The 19,257-nt window shown below is 39.2% G+C and overlaps 2 protein-coding genes across 2 annotated transcripts; both read right to left on the bottom strand.

The window, feature by feature from the left end:
• Window positions 1-1,135: 1,135 nt before the first annotated feature.
• On the bottom strand, window positions 1,136-8,137 carry endou2 (endonuclease, polyU-specific 2). Its single transcript, XM_084730358.1, has 7 exons — window positions 7,349-8,137; window positions 6,014-6,187; window positions 5,085-5,196; window positions 4,140-4,261; window positions 3,214-3,326; window positions 2,759-2,912; window positions 1,136-1,508 (listed from the first exon to the last, which is right to left on the bottom strand). The coding sequence occupies exons 2-7, from the start codon at window positions 6,113-6,115 to the stop codon at window positions 1,254-1,256; spliced, it is 858 nt and encodes a 285-aa protein (XP_084586484.1). The 5' UTR covers window positions 6,116-6,187; window positions 7,349-8,137; the 3' UTR covers window positions 1,136-1,253.
• Window positions 8,138-12,125: 3,988 nt separating this feature from the next.
• Window positions 12,126-18,526, bottom strand: rnf14 (ring finger protein 14). The gene is made up of 9 exons (XM_084729860.1): window positions 18,447-18,526; window positions 16,675-16,833; window positions 15,500-15,630; window positions 15,065-15,254; window positions 14,548-14,933; window positions 14,169-14,397; window positions 12,916-13,088; window positions 12,619-12,749; window positions 12,126-12,497 (listed from the first exon to the last, which is right to left on the bottom strand). Exons 2-9 carry the CDS (start codon window positions 16,823-16,825, stop codon window positions 12,437-12,439), a joined length of 1,452 nt encoding a protein of 483 aa, XP_084585986.1. The 5' UTR covers window positions 16,826-16,833; window positions 18,447-18,526; the 3' UTR covers window positions 12,126-12,436.
• Between the last annotated feature and the right edge of the window lie 731 nt (window positions 18,527-19,257).

Below are 19,257 nucleotides of genomic sequence, written 5' to 3'. Positions count from 1 at the left end.
CTTGGATTTCGTCACGTAAAATTACCCTGCATTATTACTACTCTCTTTATCTCATCATTACCTCCTCAGGAAAAGTATATCATGTTAAAAAGACATTTCCGGTACTTTTATTGTGAAATCAAAACCGCCCAGTTTCCGCTGTGTTCTTGGTACTTGACGTACATTTTGCTCCCCAAGCCATTGACGTCATTGGCCACAACAAACCCTCCACCGCCCCCTCTTGATACAGAAAGAAATAACTATAATCTTAATAAATCATAATGAGAAACTTTCTCGAAATAATGAGTTAGTATCTCAAAATAAGGAGAGGCTCTCTTAAACTAATGAGATATCTCAAATGATGAGTTAATATTTCAATGTAATGACTTACTTGCCTGAAAAAAAAAATTCTTAGCTCGTATCAAAAATAATGAAACTTTAACATAATGACTTAGTATTTAAAAATAATGACATAATATCTCAAAATATGTATTTAGTATCTGTGTAAAACTATTTTCATAAAGTTTCTCATTATTTTGAGATACTGAATCCTTATGTTGAGAATGTTTTTCATCATTTTAAGACACTGAGTCATTATTTTGAGACACTAAGCTATTTTTTGAGAAAGTCATTATTTCAAGATAGCCTTGTAACTAATAATTTTGAGATTCAGAATCAAGTATTTAACAAAGACGTGTCATAAGTAAGGGATAACGAGTCATTATGGTGAAATAAATCCCACCCATTACACGGCTCCTTACTCCCCAAAAATCAATAATTTGATGCAAAATATTAATTTTAAAATGTTTTTAATGTTCCTCCAGAGCCTATGATCAGAACTGCATCCATAACAACAGTCTGTAATACTTTGCAATGGTCTGTTATACAGAAATTTGAAAAAAAAAAACAAAAAAAAAAAACTTAGCTGGGTTTAAGGAAAACGCTTTGGGTTAAAATAAGTTTGTTCCCTAAGTTCACGCACATAAATTACATGAGTTACATATGTAAGTATGTTAGGTATTAAAATCATCAGTTACAACTTTATAATAGCCAAATAATGTTCATGGATGGTTTAAAAACTATATATTATATTCTTATATTCTTATACAGTCTAAGAAAAGGCATCAGTATGCAATAAAAACAAAAACAAAAGCAATTGGGTCTTATAAGGTTTTATTGTTTCTTTATTTAAAATAAAAAGACAACAACAATACCTGTGACACTTTGTATGCAACCTCAAGAAGAGTTGTATCTCAAATTGATATCTCGTAAGGTTACTGAGGGTTCTGGTACTTAAGGAGCACAGGGTACGTGGTGCCTATGTGCTTCTGGTTGTAGTGGTGGCAAACGATCTCCACGTCGTAGAAACTGAACTGGACTTTGACACGCTCGTTGGGTGAGGTGAGGAAACAGAGAGTGTAGAGGGCGAACTCGAACTCGGGACTGACGCCGATGAAGATGCTGCCCTTGGGCTTTATACCGTTCTTCCAGCTGAACTGTAGCGCCAGGATGTGTTTGTTCTCGTCAGGCTGCGGTGAGACAGAGAGAAGAAAAAAGAGATGGCAAGTGATGAAAGAGAGGAGGAGAGGAAGGTGAGGGATGGAGGAAGAGCGTTTGGCAGAGGCAGCTGTGGGCTCGTTCTCATCAGTCTGACGAGAAGAGACAGGACAGGAAGAAGTGTAGGAGAGGTGAGACTGAAACAGACAGGATGTTTGAAGTGTCAACATGTAATGAATCAGTCTTAACTAAGAAAGAAAAAAAACAAGGTTAGATGGCACAATTACGAGAGAGTGATGACTATGTATTTCATAATTCTAATTTTCAACCTCATAATTCTGACTTTGATGTATGCTGTATGTATGCTTCCATACAATGTAACTCACTATCTCACAATTTTGACTTAGTAAGTCACAGGTTTGGTTTGGCAGGAGTATTTTTAACCTTTCATATAATTTCTTTTTCTATTTTTCTTGGTGGAATCTGCCTCCATGTGGACATGACTTGGAGGGATACACACAATTTTTGGGAAGACTGCCCTGCTGGTCAACTCAGCTATTAGCTGATCAGAACATCAAACATAATCATGTCCTCTGGGTCCAGTGTACCATGCAAATACGTTGGAATGCAGTATTGCTTGGAAACTGCATAGGGGATTGGTGAAAATTGTGTAAAATATGATACAAAAAAGATTCCTTTCTCTTTAGTTCTAAAGTTAAACCAGGCTACATAGCCAAGACTGAGTGAAGATTATGTATTAAAATGTTTGCACAGACTATATAACTTTTTTTTACTAAAAGTTAGCCTTGGATAATGTCTTTACCTCAACATAAGCATGACCAAGAGGCTAATATCACAGAAAATTCAGTGAGCGGCTCAAAAGGCAAGAGGGCAAACTTGGTCATAGCAGGGTGTGAGGTTTGTCATCAGCGTGTAAGAACGATGACGAGAGCAAGACTACAAACTGGGAGTTCAAGTCAACAGGTGGGAATAGAGGAGAAAAGAGACGCCAGGAGACAGATGAGAGATTTGTCAAATATTTGGGCATGAATGTGTGATGGGTACATTTTAGTAGTTGTTTGTTGAAAAGGACAAAGGAGGATTCATATTATGGAACTACAAATGTGTAAAATTTAAGTGTGATGTTTTAAAAATGAACAAAGTTAAACAAACACAGTCTTCCTCTGGTCAAGGAGGAAGATTATTAGATTTTTAGATACTTGAAAGATACAGATACATTTTGCACGTTAGTTAAAGCAAGAAACACACAATAACATCGTACCTTGGGTGAATTTGCAGTGACGGTGTAACCTTTGTAGTCGATGTGTCCCAGCTTTTCTTGTAGGTAGAGCTGGATCCAGTTGTGAAAGCCGATGACGGTCCGCCTTCCTCTCGTCTCTCCGACAAACACGTGTTCAAACCCTGAGGAGTCTGGCCTGGAGGTAGACAGTTACTTTGTCTGAAGGATCTTTCTTACTTGTTACATACAGAAAAATGTGTTCAAAAACAGCTCACGGCCATCATGCCCCAAACTCAGTTTAATTAAAGACAGACTGAGCAGCTTTGCGTCAATGAAAATTACAAAATTGTGTTAAGTCCCTGAACAAGCTACAAATAGACATTTTCAGTGTTGTTCTATTCTGGATGTGCTGAACAGAGTCAGTAGGACGTTTACCATCACAGTGCCAGATTCCTCTGGTGAAGTTATGTTTAGGTGCCGTGCCAGATTCCACCCACCTGCTGGATCCTCTCCTAGCATAAAGTTCAAACCAGATCCTGTACAGCTGCTCCTTGAATTTTGTGTCATCCGCTGGGGAGAGGTGCTTCTGTACCAGGTATTTATGAGCTATCTGCGAACAAACAGGAATATCCTATAAAACATTGTGCTTTACACTTTTAATCATGTTAGTGGCGTGGCTGTATCAGTCAGGTGGTCTGCTGCTCTGATAAAAATATCTGGACAGCTATTTAGCAGATTGGCAAAGGACCGGGGAGCATGAATATTTAAACAACTGTGCAACTCCTAATTGACCCTTCCTAAGTCCTGCCCCTTTTCAGTCTGTGATCCAATGACATTTGAGCAAGCCTGCTACCTCAGTCAACTTCCTCCTTTCCTGTTACCTGTACATAGATATATTATGTGCCAGACTGCTAGTAATCTAATGTTTTAGTTAACGTAAGACGTGACCCTATATATAATTTTTACAGGAAAAGGAGAAGGTTGTTTAAGGTAGCAAGTTTGCTCAAATGATATTGGACCACAGGGAGAAAAGGGGCAGGTCTTCGGAAGAGTCATTAACAGACCAGTGTGTGGGATTTAGTAGCAACTAGAGGTCTGCAGTTGTCAAACGAGAAAAATCAAGAAACGCAAAAGACTGTATCTAGAGTCAGTCTTTGGTTTGTCCGCTCTGGCCAGCCTGCACGGAAGAGGATCCCCACCCTCTGTGGGTATAAATGGCTCATTCTAAAGTAACAAAAATATTATTCTTAATTTCTTATTTATCACACACCAATGAAAACATACTTATGAATATTGTTTTATTTCTACCATGTTCTGCCAGTAGATCCCCATAAATCAAACACATGGGACCTTTAATTCTTAAGTAGAAAGGGATCTTTATGAGGCACAACAAAAGGGGAGGGTTTAACGTCCCCGCAGGTACCTTCATAGTGGGAGTATGAATGATGGAGTCCAGGAACTTGTGGTTCTCAGCCACCTCCTCCGGAGTTACAATCTCTGGCTCACCGGTGTCACTCTCATAGTTATCCAACAGGGAGATAAAGGCTGCAGAGACAAACGCAGACGCTCTTCAAGAATTGGTTTGGTTCAGTCTAGGATATTAAAATTTTTCAGAACACATAATACTTAATATTGAAGTGTTGTACAATCCTGGAAACATGGATATATTGAAGACAACTGAGCAAAGCTAGAGTACAGACAAAAAGAGTGTAAAAACTGAGATTTGCGTCTATTTGGTGTGAATAAATCCAGCAGCTAAAGTCAGCAGGTGATGGACAGTGAAGCAGGTTGCTACAGACTACAGACAAAGTACAAAGTACAAAAACAGTGAGGAAGGGGAACACTTTTCAATGGGACAGCAGCCTCGGGGTGAACTCTGAATGCCGACTATTACATAACACAACTCCCCATACAGCTTTTCTCCTACATGCTACACAACATAAATCTGTGAAAACATCTCTAGACAAAAGCTGCCAGAGGGAAGTGTGCTTCAGCAGTTTTCATGCAGAGGAAGACGTGAAGGAGAAGCCAGTGGTTGTAGGGGAGCATCTTTGTGCACCCAGCGCAGTGAACTCTGTGTGCTCTGTGCTTATGCAACATGCCACTGTTCGTCATAAGGAGATTATGAGTCGATGAAAAAGCTTTACTCTGCAGGGAGGTGACGGGGAGGAGAGTATCAAACTGGCAAACTGGTGCAGTGGACTGTGTGAGGAGATTGTGTCAATTCAAACGTTTCCTGACAGTGCAGATGTGTGAGAGGCAGAAAATCCAGCTGTGATCAATCAATTTTGACTAAAAATAAAGTTAAATGATGCTGATTTTGCAGCTTGTGTTAAAAAAAAACACTTCTCTACCCTGGTAAACTTACCCAAAAAAGTCTCCTTTTTGAAAATGTTTTCATTGACAAATGTAAACAGAGGATATCCCGCTCCGTCATTGTTGTCGTCATTGTTGACAGCCATGCTGTCTCCAGCTTTGCCCTGCAGCAGGAAGAGAACCACTCAAACTTTTCACATTTGACTTGTGCAAACAGTTTATGCACACTCACTGCTTTCTGATTGCCAATAAAAATCCTAATATGCTGTTTGTCAAGTGCTCTCTTTGTATGCCTCCATACATTTTGCATTCATTCATTTAATGTCTCAAAGGGGCAGTTCCCTCCAAAATCAAAAATACAGATTTTTCATCCGGCTTGTGGTGCTATTTATCCATGTAGATCAGGGAAGTCAAACTCATTTTACCTCACTGGCCACAGCCCAATTTAATTTCAATGCTCACAATTAATGAATCATCCACAAAAAGATGATGGACACCTGAGATGTCTTAAGAATAAGTGTAATTTCAACAATGTCTCCATATTGTTTTTCCACAATCAGTCAGTCTGCTGTCATTACATGTGCATTACAATATACAGATCATAGTGGATCTACAAATGCACATGTTGGAACTGAACATCATTATAGTATTTGGTATTTATATAATTCAAGGAACCTGTAAAGATCCAGAAATTGTTCAAATTTTTACGCTGCAATTTTTACACTTCATCCAGTGGACTGGACCCCACGGTGGGCTGCTTCTGGCCTGCGGGCCGTACATTTGACAACCCTTATCTAGATTGTTTTGGTGCAGATATTGGCTGAAGAGAATATTTGCCTTCTCTCAAACAGACATCTGTATTGTCGATATCTCCAGAATAAATAGCACTACGGGTAACAGTAATTTCGGGGTGAACCGTCCCTTAAAAGCCAGCTCGGATGTCAGTAAAGGTCACACACGTAAATTGTGTGTGTGGTGCACCTGCAGAGAGATCCTGTAGTCGATTCCAGGCTTGAGTCTGTTGACGTCGTTGTCCCATAGCTCCTGCACCATGGCCGACAGCTCTCTGTCACTCTCAATCATGATGCAACCGCTCGGTTCTGTTCTTGGTCCCGCAGTGGATGAGCTGGTTTGGTCTCAGTATTCTGTGCGTCTCTGACAGGAACAAAGCAGATAATAAAGCAGTGAACAGTAGCAGAAAACACATTTACACTAGTAATGACTTAAGGGACAATTTTGCGGATCTGGAACTTATATTATATATTATATATTATATTTCAAATGTTTACTTAACTACGTTTCAGAGGGAGATACAGCACTTTTTTAGTTTTTACATGCAAAACACCTGATGAACTAGTAACCAGTATGATGCAATTCTAAACAATCTGTAGCTGATTAAGAGAGGCAATAACTAATAACTTAGAGATCCACAAAATTTTTCATTAAATTTTCCATGAATCTAAAAGTAGTGTTAAAGCAGAATCAAGAATGTAATGTTACTGATCAAACAATTGTTTTTGTAAATACTATATGCATCCTGTAACTATGTACATGGTGTAAAGTATTTTGTAATGCCTGCTGTATGTAATGTTTGTGTTTCGTTTCACCTGCCCTGGGATTGGGGATGAAAAATAGCTTTTAGCTATATTTCTGTATAAATCATCTGATTTCAAGTATTGAAGTTTATGTTTATTTTATGTGGTCCTGCCAATTAAATTCTTTAATACATAAAAAACTATCAGTGATTTATGAATATTGTTTTGTATCATTCAATCACTTTTCTTTTTTTTTTGGGCTTTTGTGGTATCACTTTAAAATGTCTTGTAAGCCGGTGCGGGCTGCGCATAGTTGTGCAAATGAGACAATAATAAAACTTCATTCATTCATTCAAATTTAACTATGGCTTGCTAAAGATGGCTTTAATTTATAGAGCCACCTGGCAGCACCGCATGATATTCATTTCACATGATTAAAAAAAGCCATTACATCAAAACTAGCACTGTAAAAATAGTTGGAGTTGACCTTGCATATGCTTCTTAGATAGTAACTTGATAGGTAAAAAAAAATGCACATATAGTCACAAGGCTGTCATGTTAAGTGGGTTAACATTGGCCTATGATGGTCCACAGCATTGTAAAAACATAATAGCTTCCCCAGCAGCCAGGCAGAGCTCAACACTGCATTCCACAAAAACATGGCTGACAACAGATCGCACATCCATGACACTGAGCTCTGACTGAGATCCTCATCATCTTCACCACCATCCGAGCCCCGGCAGACGGCATCCCATCAGCCACCACATCAAAACCCACTAACCTGCTCCTGGCTGAGGTTGAAGCGATGAGTGGTTTGAGGTGTCAGTGGAGTTCCTCAGTGTTGGTCAGGTGATGGTGCTGCTGCTGCTGCTGCTGCTGCTGGCGGCGGTGGTTTCCTGTGTTTGTGAGCGCAGGTGTCTTTACGGGCATAGTAACAGCTCAGTCAGTCAGTCAGTCAGTCAGTGTATGGAGAAAGACAGGCAGGGGCTGGCTGGGGGGGTGAGAACAGAGGGCAGCACAGGAGAGAGGGGCCGTTTTAAAGGGTTATCCCCTGTCAGCAACTCTAGCCAAAGGGATTACACCATGTTGTCGTCTCTTTTCAATCTCAGGCTAAAACGTGCTGCTCTTTGTTTCTTTAGTATTTCATTGTTTGTCTCTGTCACAGCATAACCTCTAGATTACAGGGTAAATATGGGTCACGTTTCAGGTAATAAGATGTTAGAAAGGCTTAAAGTGTACTTAAACCACTACAGACAGCAGATTTTTAAATCCCATAGGAAAAATACTCAATCTTGGTTTTGGTAATATTTCAGATTTTGACAATTCATTCTAAATTATCTTTAATGTTTGGTTAAAATTGCAACAAAAAAAAAAGTGACATTTATCATCAAACCAAATTTAAGAAAAGTCTGATATCAGCTTTGACACAGACCGTCTTCTACACTACATTGTTATTTTATAAGAATTATGTTCATTACTTTTCAAAACATGAAATATTCTTGTTGAATAATGACAAGAGTTTTATAGGGTACATTCATAAATTTCTAAAACATCATCATTCACTTTCTAATTTCAATTCCTTCTTTAGACAACCATAAAAGAGGAGAGGAAAACATTGGCTCCTTCTGCAAGCCTACTTAGTGTTTATTGAATTAAATGTAAGCCTTTACTAAGTTTCTGCTGCTGCTCAAAAATTAAAAAATAAAACATTTTATTTATTTTTTTTTAATTATAAAGACTTTATATTGTTTGCTGGCTAGCTGAAAAAAATTAACACTATACTGTGTGCTACCTAGTTAAAGTTAAGAAAAGTTACCTTGTTTGCTAGCTGGCTAAAACAAAACATTTCACTGTTAGCTGGCTAGCTAAAGAGTTAACAAAACATTAGAGCTGTGTCTCAATTCAGATGTTTGCTAGCTAAGCTTAACAGTTAGGCTAGTTAACCGACTCAGGATAGGTCGGCAGAGAAGCTCTAATTTCTCCACCTTTGGGAAAAACTTGTTGGCCGAATTAATGGAGCTGTGTAGCAAATTCACTGAATACTAAAAACAGACAACAGATAAGGAAAAAACAGACTACCTGGCAACAACTGGCACACTGTTTTTGAGGATCAGGTGGAGTGGAAGAAACAAGAGACACAACTCAATTGAGTCTGTCCTTTACCTACCCTGATATCAAACTGTCAACCCGTGAGCAGATTCAAATGTCTGGACAAAGGCTGTCCCTTAACTTAACCCCCACAGCAACTGGAAACAGCATTATTGTTCTGTCACCAGCAGCTGGTTTCAGATGTTCTGTTGCCAGTAGCAACCACCGCTTGTACAGTTCCATGGCAACTCATAACCGTTACATCCACCGTTGTGTTGGATCTGTGTCCAGGTATCTTTTATCTACTCTCCGTCTGCCCTCGTTGGAGGATTATCTGTAAATACTTCTTTTATTACAGCTCTTTGTGTGATTGCTGATTTGTGATTTAGTTTTTCTATCATCAGCTTACTGCTAACCTAGTTAGCCACTATACAAGCTGTCAGGGGCTAACGTGTTACTCATGCTAATTGTTGAACTAACTCTTTTGACTCTTTGACTCTCTTGGACTTTGTGTATGTTGACTTAATTCATTATGGTGCGGTCACGATTTACTACTATTGACAGCAACCATGATATTTTTTTAAAAAATTAAATACTGAAATCCTGTTTTTAATACATACAGAATATAGCATTTTGTTTTTAAGAAATGTTCTGTAGATATTGTGGTAAAATTATAATGGATTATTTTGCCAACAATAATTGTGTAGTGAAAGTCCGATATGACAAGACTAAATGTTTATCTTTAACCTATGATGCCTTGTTCTTTTCCTGACATTAAACACAATGTAACCAACTTATTATTACAACTCCTTTGGCCTAATCTCATCTTTTCCCTATTTTAAATCACATTTATCATTTTCTTTGTTTCCAGGTCTGGTTTTACAGTTTCACAAGTGCTATCTTCAACCTTAACTGGAAGTGTGTTCGCCTCACTGGACAGCAGTGCATTTACACACATATTGAGGGGGAGAAGAATTATGGGGTTTTTTTTCAGTTTTTCAGTCTCAGATCCAAAGAATAAAACAAATAAAAAATTTAACTGGTAACATTTATTTTGAGGAACGGTATGCTTGTTGCACTTGAACAGGATTCTGCAGGTCATGTATTCAAACTTTGCTTATATGAGACATTAAGTGACAGGAAAGTGAATCCATGTGCGTTTCAAGACTGAACAAGAGATTGTCTTTTCACCAGTCCAGCATCAACTCTGAAAGCAGTAAGGAACAGGGCTCAATTTCAAACACAACTGCTTTCATGATATAGTCTACTTTCTGCTAAAATGTGAAAAAAAAAGAAAATAAATAAACATTATACAAAATATTTTTGTATCTCTAGACATTACCAAGATTCTATGGCCTCTCTTTGACAGTAATGTTTGGCAACATTAAAATATGAGTTGTACAAAGGGTGGGTGGGTGTGAATAAATCTTTTCTAGATCATAGCATCCCTAAATGCCTTTGGCTGTTCACCAAATAAGGATTTCCTTTTTCACACACTAGTCCCTGAATGACTTTACTTTCCAAAGAATACACACACACACCATAATCACAATCCCAGTATCTCCATCAGAGGAATATTTACTTCAACTTCAAACTAATTATGAAACCACTTCCCCACCATCACTGTCATGAAATCCCTCTTTTCAACATGTGTTATTTCTATCATACGAAGCACAAAGACAATTCTCTTTTAATAAACTCATCGATTAAATGCAAATGTAAACATAACTTGTTAGAAAAGAGGAAAATAAGATGACCCCAACCTGAAAATGCACATTGTGTCAGTCTGAGGGGGATATAAGGTTTTCCCATTCAGGTAGTCAAACCACCCAACCAAAAATCTTATAATTATTCTTATTTTAATAACAAACCCTCCATAATGTTGGGATTATATAATCATTAACCTTCTATCAATGGTGTGTGTGTTTAAGTCTTGCTTATATCATAAAATTCACTTAATTATCCTCCTTCAAGCTTGCAGAAGAAAAGTTAGCTTTTGACACGTGATAGAAAGTTAGCCAGAGGGGTACTTAGTATGAAAAGCAGGATAATTAATACGACAAATAAGGGCAAATGCACAGCCCTTCTTTCCCCTGCAACACTCAGAAGGGATAGATGATAGCTAATTGGAAGCAAACAACTTGAACTGATCAAACTGTGCTAATCAGTGGTTTCAGTATCACTCCTCGATCATTACAAGCCTGCGAGATGTCAAAACTCACTACGAAGCATCTGTCCAATTAAGAAGACAGACAGTAGATCTGTAGACTTAATCTACTTCAAGTCCAAACCTATGACCCTGTCATATTCAAAAGGCCACTAATCACTTGTCCAACTGTGTATCATTGACGTTCAAAACCAAAAAAATGTCTGCTTTCACCAATAGGATCATAGCTGTTTCTCGCCATTTTCCCTGACGTAAAAGCTAAAACTGCTCTTGCCATTCCTGGTCGAATACTTATATACATGACATCTGCCCTACATTAAATGGATAGTTTGGATTTTTTTTGAAGTGGGATTGTATGAGGTATTTATCATCTACAGTAGATGGCGGTAGACACGCCTAGTTAGGAGAAGCAGCAGGAGTACTGTTGTAGGAAGCTGTGTAGGTGCTAGATTTAGCATGTTTTATCACTTTAGTTCGCTGTCAGACAGCCCTTTGCAACAGGAAACTGCTGTTACGTAAGCCAATAACAACTTCTCCAAACCAACCAAACTCTATTGGTGAAATCAGTAATTTTACCTCACTGAACACATTGGTTGCTGGTTTACCAATGTCTTGATCTGTTTGTTTGTTTGTGTTATTGTGTCTCTTTGGTGTTTTAGAAGGACAGTTAGGATTGACTTAAGTCACACAATAACATAAACAAACTCACAGATCGAGGCAGCAGTGGACAAGCAGCTCCTGTACTCTGCGAGTTAAAATAACTGGTTTCAACCATAGAGTTTGGTGGGTCTAGAGTAGTTTCCTAGTCCTGGTCCTCAGGGCTCACTGCACTGCATGTTTTAAATGTTTACCTGCTCGAACACAGCTGATTCATTTTATGAGCACATCATCAAGCCTCTGGAGAAGCCTGATGACAACCTGTTCATCTGATTCAGGTTTGTTGGAGCAGGGAAACACCTGAAATATGCAGTGGGCTCCGCAGACCATGATGCAAAACACTGGTTTGGAGAGAATAATATGTGGCTTATATAGCAGCACATTCCCATCTTTAAAGGCAGCCTTTTTTTCCAATGGCATTATATAAGCCTAATATCACTCTCTCTCCAAAGCCACCCTTAGCAAAATCAGTCATTTTGCCTCTCAGAATATGGGAGTTGTGGCTATAAAACAGCAGTTTTCTGTAAGAAATGGCTGTCTGACAACAAGGTAAGGGGGTGAAAATATTCTAAATATAGCAAACACTTAAACTCATAGTGATTTTTTTTTTTTAATTTTCACAGCAGTACATTGTTTTGCTTCCTACAGCAGTATGCCTGCTGCTTCTCCAAACAGCCGATCACCATATACAATTGGTAACACACTGACTATGGATAAGTATCTCACACAAACCCACGTTAAAAAACATAAGAACTACACCTGTAAGTAAACAGGAACAATTTACACCCAGGCATTGAATGTTTTATACCAGTGATGCCTGATAGTATTCAAAACATAAACGATGGTACATGGTTGTTGTAGTGGCACCGTTGTGCGAATGCAAGCGTAATAAGTGATGGTTATGTGAGATAAAGTGCATTCAAATGGAGCAAACAGCAGTGAAGAACCGCACTGGTGTCAGTCCTCCTCATCACTCCAGAAGGCATCTTCTTCATCGAGGTCCACACCTTGGAAGAGTCTGCAACAGGTAAGAAAAGATGCATTCAACCAGCATGTTCATAGATGGATAGTAAGTGTTAGTGTCTGATTTAGTGTGTTGGTTCAAGAGGTGAACATAACGGAGAAGATGGATCACTTACTGGTTGTAACACGGTGAATGTGGGTTGTTAAAGTGACTGTATGGGTTGACTTTGCTGAGCACACCCAGGCACAGCCAACAGAAGTACTGTTTACATGAGGTACAGGTCATCTTGTTACAGCCGTCCACTTTCTATAGAGAGAAAAAGAGACAAGGCATCAGTGACTGACACAAGCTGCGACAGGACAGAGAAATCTTCAGGGATAATACAGAATACATAATTACATTCCGTATTAATGCCAGTAGTGAACATTTACAGCCTGTTCTACTGTGTTGTGACCAGCAGGGGGAGCCCAACCTGGATATTGGTTCCACAGTGAGGGCAGCTCTTGCAGTTCTCATTCAACCAGTCTCTGCTAAAGGACTCTTCCACTGCTTTCTGGATCACCCTCTTCCCAAAGCGTTGCTCCATGAACTTTTTCCCCTCAGCTGTGGCTGACAGGTACTCATCTCTGAGGCTACGCAGCTCCTCTGTGGCACAAGACAGAAAACAGGGAGAGGACTGGTTTTAACCTGAGGACTCAAACCTTTTATAATTATTTTAATAATTTAGCAATACAGCACCTGAAAACCTTTAATATTGACAATGTCTCGACTACACAAGGAACTTCTTTGTTTCTGAAATGTAATGTATGGCACTTTATTAAACATAAGGGTGATATTTACATTATACATGCCAATTAGTATTTAACTTATATTTAATGTTACCAAACATTATTGTCTATAGCTCTGAGTGTATCTGTAGAGCTTTCAGATGGCTGTTGATGGGGAACACAAGGTGACAACGAGAATGACATTAATTAAACAGGATATACGTCTCACATTCACATAAACATCCAGCAAACCACGGCTGAATTAATAAATGTGAATTTTCCTCCATCAAAACAAAAACAAATGGCAAAATGTCAACTGAAGCAATACATTCCTTGGTGTGTGTGCTATTTTGTCCAAGAAAACTGATTTCTTCCACTGTTGTTGTGCTGTTCTTCCTGTATCCAGTGATAAAGTTGGTGTTGAGGAGGAAGAACTACAGGCTATTTCAGCTTGGATTTCTACTATGCTCCTCTGGGTTGCCAGTAGGTGTGCAGATTAGTATTTTTGTCACCTAAAACTATGTTTGGTGCTGAATTTTTCCTTTCACTCTTGACTTTATAGGTCTAATTTACTCAGTTGACTTGGTCCAAATTCTTTTTGGACTTTGAGGGTAAATGACAACCTTTCCAAAACACAATATTTTATATATTATTTTCATACATAATTCCCATTTTTTGAGGTTTCCACATCATTCTGTAGCTTCCCATTAGTGTTCCTTATATATTAAATGAGAATGTTGGTTGAAATGTGTGTGTGTTTTAGAGTCAAAAATATTTTTTTTGCTGAGGGCTAAGTGGGAGTTTCCATTTGAAAAACTAGAAAATAAAAGATTGCACAGAGTTGCCTTTTAAGAATCACAAGGCTTTCAGCTGCATTAAATAATATCAATGAATAACAACACTGACAAATAACTCCTTTCCTCTAGAAACATAAATGCTGTATTTTTAGTGACATCACCTGCAGGGATTTTACAGTTGGAGAGACCATGATATCCCAGCTTGCACAGTGTGCAAAAAGCATACTGGCAGGCCGGACAAATGCCCATGGTTGTGTCTGGCTCCACCATGACAGCGGTGCCACAGGACTGCCGGGGACAGTAGACCACGTCGGCCATGAGGTCCAGACTGGACTGGAGCAGCAAACGGTCATAACGGGCAAACAGCTCCTCATCCACCAGCTGCTTCACCTGAGAGATTAAGACAGACGCAGAGAAATGAATGATAGTAGGGTGGAAAAATAAGTTGGTTAGAAGTTAAACTCTTGTCTGAAAAAGCACTTATTCAATTGTAAAGTGACATTAGAACAAACACAAACATCTCCTTCACTGCTCTCATACCTGCAGCGGTGTGGCTAAGGAGGTACATTTGGGCTCAGGGCAGTTAAGGCACTGAACGTTGCCGTCTCGTATTTGGATCTGGAAGTATTCGGTCATGCAGGCCTTGCAGTAGACGTGCTGACACTCCTTAAAGCAGAGGCAGTTGGAGCCCAGCTTCTCTGTAAAGCAGATCCCACAGCAGAACACCTTGCCGTCAAACACCCTCTGCCGCTGCGCCTCATCAAAGTCCAGGAGCTGAGGTAGGAGGTCGGCACGCGGGTCCATCAACAGGATGGCCCGCGGGTCGAGTTGAGAAGATGAAGACAACTGCGGCTCAGACTTTTCCTTGTTCGCTTCTTTTTTCTTCTCCTCTGCGTTTTCAGAATGACTCCCAGTCTGTGTCACAGCTGAACAAAAGACGTTTTAATAAGTTTAATTTTTTACAAAATGAAAATGTGCTTAGTGGCAAACTAATATGAGTTTTTGCAATGCAATATTTAGAGAGAAGGACAGCCAGTGTACACAAAACACGCTGTACCTGTGGCTGCAGGGTCTGTTTTCCTGCGCTCACCAGCTGCTTTACTTCCTGCCCTGATGATTTCAAGAGGAGACTGGATACCCAGGAAGTCCAGAGCCTCCTCTTTGAGCAGCTGGATCCATGTGAAAAGAACCACACAGCCTTGGTTCTCCTCCCACAGCTCATCCAGGCGTCTGCACAGAGAACTCATCTGAGGAGGCAAAATGAAAGACAATAATGAACGGGCACTGAGAGTGATGCACAGTGAGGACTGTCCAGAAACTCTCTTTTGAGTCATATCAACAATTACTCTTTTTCAAGGTAAAGCCTCTCACTTTTCCTCAGTTGACTCTCAGTTTACCATGCCAAACCTTACCAAACCTTGGGGACATGTCCAGATCAGCGTGTGTGATATGTGATGTAATGAAGGATGACATGAGCTAGCCTGAGTGTTACCTGAGCTCTGGTCATCCACTTAGAGCTGAGAGTGAAGATTGGTGCAGATGTGGATGGATAGTCTGCAGGAAGCTCAAAGTTGAGCACCAAAGGAGGTAAGAAGCTGACGTTGTATTCAGTTTGCTTCTCTCCTGCAACACACAAAGGACATTTAATTACAATCTTAATAGGAGTATGACTAATTAACATGCCGTATAAAAGAGACAGTTTGGATTTTCTGAAGTGGATTTTTGTGAGGCACTTCTCCATAGTCAATGTGGTATGGCAGTCAGCACGCCTCCAGTTTGGAAAAACAGAAGGAGTGCCAGTGTAGGAGGCTAAGCAATGTACCACTGTGAACAGGGTCAGCAACAAAACATGTTTTAGACACCTAAAAACCACTTCGACTTGATGCTGTGAAACGTCAATATCGCAGCTGCATTGGTCCTGTCAAGACTGGCCTGTGAACGAATACAAATAAAGGTGGAAGCTGCATTTTTTCTGGTCAAAAATCTACAATGTTATATTTCTCATCCGATTTCTATCAGTCAGTCAGGAAAAGTTTTTTTCATAGATTAAAAAATATTAAAAGAACTCATTGAAATTGGTTGAGAAACATGATGTTATGGTGTTTTTTACCCTCACTTGTTTATATTTGTTTACAAGTCTTGACTGGACCAATTTGGCGGTGAAGTCAACATACAATCAAAAGGCCAATGCAACATCTGCCTGCCCTTTGTCTGTGGAGGCCACAACATGCAGTAAAGGGCCACAGGTTGGAATCAAACCCAGGCTACTGCTGAGACCTCAGCGTCCATCCATGGGACTTTTTGTCCTAGGTGGCTAAATTAAGTCCTGCTGCAGACCCTGTCCACAGCAGCACATTACTTAGCTTCCCACACTGGTATTCCTGCTGCTTCTCTAAACTGAGGGTGTCCCGACTGCCATTTACTGTGGATAACACACCGACTATAGAAAAGTAAATCATACAATCCCACTTCACAAAATCCAAACTATCCCTTTAATAAGAAAAAGCGAGAGTTTAATAGGAGAGTAGGAGAGAATAACTTAATGAAAATCATCTATAATAGAGACCCAGAGCAGTGAGCAGTGCCTACTACATTTGACTTGTAACTGAGTTGTGTTTAAGTTGTTCTTATTTATTCATAAAGCTGACTGACTGACAGCTGCTGTACCTTTGGCAATAACTTTGAAGTCAGGGGGGAGCTCCAGACAGAGTTGGATCTCTCCCCCCTGCGCCGATTCTGCCCGGTGGAACTCCTCTTCATCATAGATACTTGCTAACGCAAGCAGCTCATCCTCCTGGGCTTCCCTGTCCTCCGACATTTACATTCCTGCAATATCAACAATAACATGAGTGACATAAGTTCATCATTATGATCATCTACAAAAAAGAATCAACAGGAAAATCAACACATGGACGTAGCAAAGCGAAACGAACAACTACCCAGTGGTGGAAAAATTACTCAGATCAGTACAGCAAATGAATGAATGTAAATTTTACTTAAGTTAAAGTGTTCAAGTATTATCAGCTAAATGTACATAAAAGTATGAAAAATGAAAGTAGTCATTGTTCTGTGTTTTGCTATTATATGTGATGTTTTTGGATTAATATCACTGCTGCATTACTGTGTGTTGCAGTATATTAGGCAGTTTATTTTGAAATTTAACAAGTAAACACTGAAATATTGATGTTTCACTGGTATTTTTAATAATGATAAATAACTTTAAAAAACACAAATTGACCAAAATATGAAGACCCATATTATACTTGAATTAAGAAAAATGATCAAATATACATAATATGATGCCTATAACGGTAATAAATAAAAAAAATTGTGCCTTTCATACTTTTAAAAAAAGTTTTCATATCATTGCATATCGGACAACACAGGTGTTGATACTGTTTTAAACTGATATAGCTGTGACAGTATTGACAATATTGCTCTGAAAATACTGGCCAAGCAATATAGCGGTCTGACCACTGCTAGTGACTAAAGCTGTCACAGAAATGTAGTGGATTAAAAAGTACAATATTTGCCTCTTAGATGAAGTACAGTACAAGTATTAAGTTGCATAAAATGGAAATACAGTAGTTAAGTGCAAGCCCCTGCAGTTGCATTCAACCACAGCTAGCTACTATCAGTAAAAAAAAAAAAAAAAAAAAAAAAACATCTTTCAACAGTCCTACCCCTTCGTCTAGTGACTGGACGATGTATTGTTAGTTAACGCTAATTATAATGCTAGAGGCACCCAGAGTAAATCGTATGGTTTCGCAGCAACAATAGAGAGCAAAGTCAGTATTTAAACACAGCTATGGCAACTTTGTTGTGACAAAACATCAGCTGTCTAAAAGGCTCATGTATACTGTGGCTACAAAGTTAGCATGCTGGCTAGCAAAAATAAACTTTTTCAACATTAGACATGACAGTCATTACTTAACAATCTAACACTAAAGCAAGCAAGCAAACTTCACAGGAGGGGACGGTTAAGCTATCAAACTAGTTAGCAGTATGGAAAGGGTCGTGTCTAGTAGGGAACCCTTGATTTGTGAAACTCTCGCGAGATTTGTACAGTCTACATCTTGAGTAAACCTACTATGTTTTATAATGTAGCAACGCTGTGGCTAAAATCGGGGTGCGTGAAGGGACAGATACCACTTGGTTAAGGTGAAGTACAGATAATGGTTTGTGTTAAAATGATCTTTCTCGCGAGGTCGTTCGTGGATTTGGGGTTCCCTTCTAGACACGACCATGGGAAGGCAGTCAAGCTAACGTTAGCAGTGTTAGCTGATGTAAACAGTTGTAACCAGGCTCCAGTGTGAGCTCGACCCAGCTGGAAATTCTACTCTGTTGTGCTGCAAACCGTCAAATTCATCTGTCCATCTGAGCAAACCTTGTAGAAGTACCACAACAGAGTAATAACGTGAACATGACGCGCTTCTTACCTTGTCCGACCAAAGCACTAGTGACCCCTGCACTCTGACTGGTTCATGACTGCAGGCAATGTGGGCGTCATAGCGACGCCTGCAGGCTGGTTAGTGTACTACAGGGTTACTCATCTCGCGCTGCGGCACGCGGAATGGGGCGGGGTCGGACGTGGGCGGGACCAGATCTCCGATGGGCGGAGCGTAGCTTTTGGTCTATAATACAAATTGCACCATCTGCTGAACGACTTTGAGAAGTACAACTCAACTAACATGATGGAAACTCATATTTAAAGGAACTTTCTACTAATTCAATGCATAAATATATTTTAAATATTATGAATTATAATTTTCAGATGTATAATAATAAATAATGTACACAATGTCTACACCAATGGACATCATTTTCAGCCAGTGGTTTGCATTCTCCAGGACTGAGCAAGAAATTCAGTATTCAGTACATTCCAATTACATTTCCTATCACATGAAAAAAGACTGTGACCAGCAAACGTTAACGGTATTTTTTACTTAATAATATGAACTTAAATTACTGGTCTGGTCTGCTGGTTGCAACGTTAATAGAATTTTCTTTTTTTATTTTATTTGTCAGTCAACTGTTGGTTTTAATTATTTTATTATGTCTTGTTTTACTGCCTTTTAAACAGTTTTTATTTTCTTGTTCTTTTTTTACTGACCATTTGCTGGTCTAAATTTCTCTTACTTAATTATATATCCCGATTCATTTTAACTCTTATATTTTTATGTTTTAATGTGCTTATGTTTCATCTATGTCCCAGGTAGCACATTTTAGATCGAGCTTTATTTCCCCCCA

This window comes from Lutjanus erythropterus, chromosome 11 (genome assembly GCF_056507025.1).
Source record: "Lutjanus erythropterus isolate fLutEry1 chromosome 11, fLutEry1.hap2, whole genome shotgun sequence".
NCBI classification, from domain to species: Eukaryota; Metazoa; Chordata; class Actinopteri; order Lutjaniformes; family Lutjanidae; genus Lutjanus; species Lutjanus erythropterus.
This window is presented reverse-complemented; position numbering and strand designations above follow the sequence as displayed.

What these genes read in the sequence shown, in the direction of transcription:
- endou2 (XM_084730358.1), bottom strand. Translation starts at nt 6,115, where the DNA reads ATGATTGAGAGTGACAGAGAGCTGTCGGCCATGGTGCAGGAGCTATGG. An exon ending in ACTACAGGATCTCTCTGCAG is followed by an intron (nt 5,197 to 6,013) that starts GTGCACCACACA and finishes TTCCTGCTGCAG; the next exon opens with GGCAAAGCTGGAGACAGCAT. An exon ending in TTCATACTCCCACTATGAAG is followed by an intron (nt 3,327 to 4,139) that starts GTACCTGCGGGG and finishes GTTTGTTCGCAG; the next exon opens with ATAGCTCATAAATACCTGGT.
- rnf14 (XM_084729860.1), bottom strand. Translation starts at nt 16,825, where the DNA reads ATGTCGGAGGACAGGGAAGCCCAGGAGGATGAGCTGCTTGCGTTAGCA. An exon ending in AACAGACCCTGCAGCCACAG is followed by an intron (nt 14,934 to 15,064) that starts GTACAGCGTGTT and finishes TCTTTTGTTCAG; the next exon opens with CTGTGACACAGACTGGGAGT. An exon ending in CCTTAGCCACACCGCTGCAG is followed by an intron (nt 14,398 to 14,547) that starts GTATGAGAGCAG and finishes TTAATCTCTCAG; the next exon opens with GTGAAGCAGCTGGTGGATGA.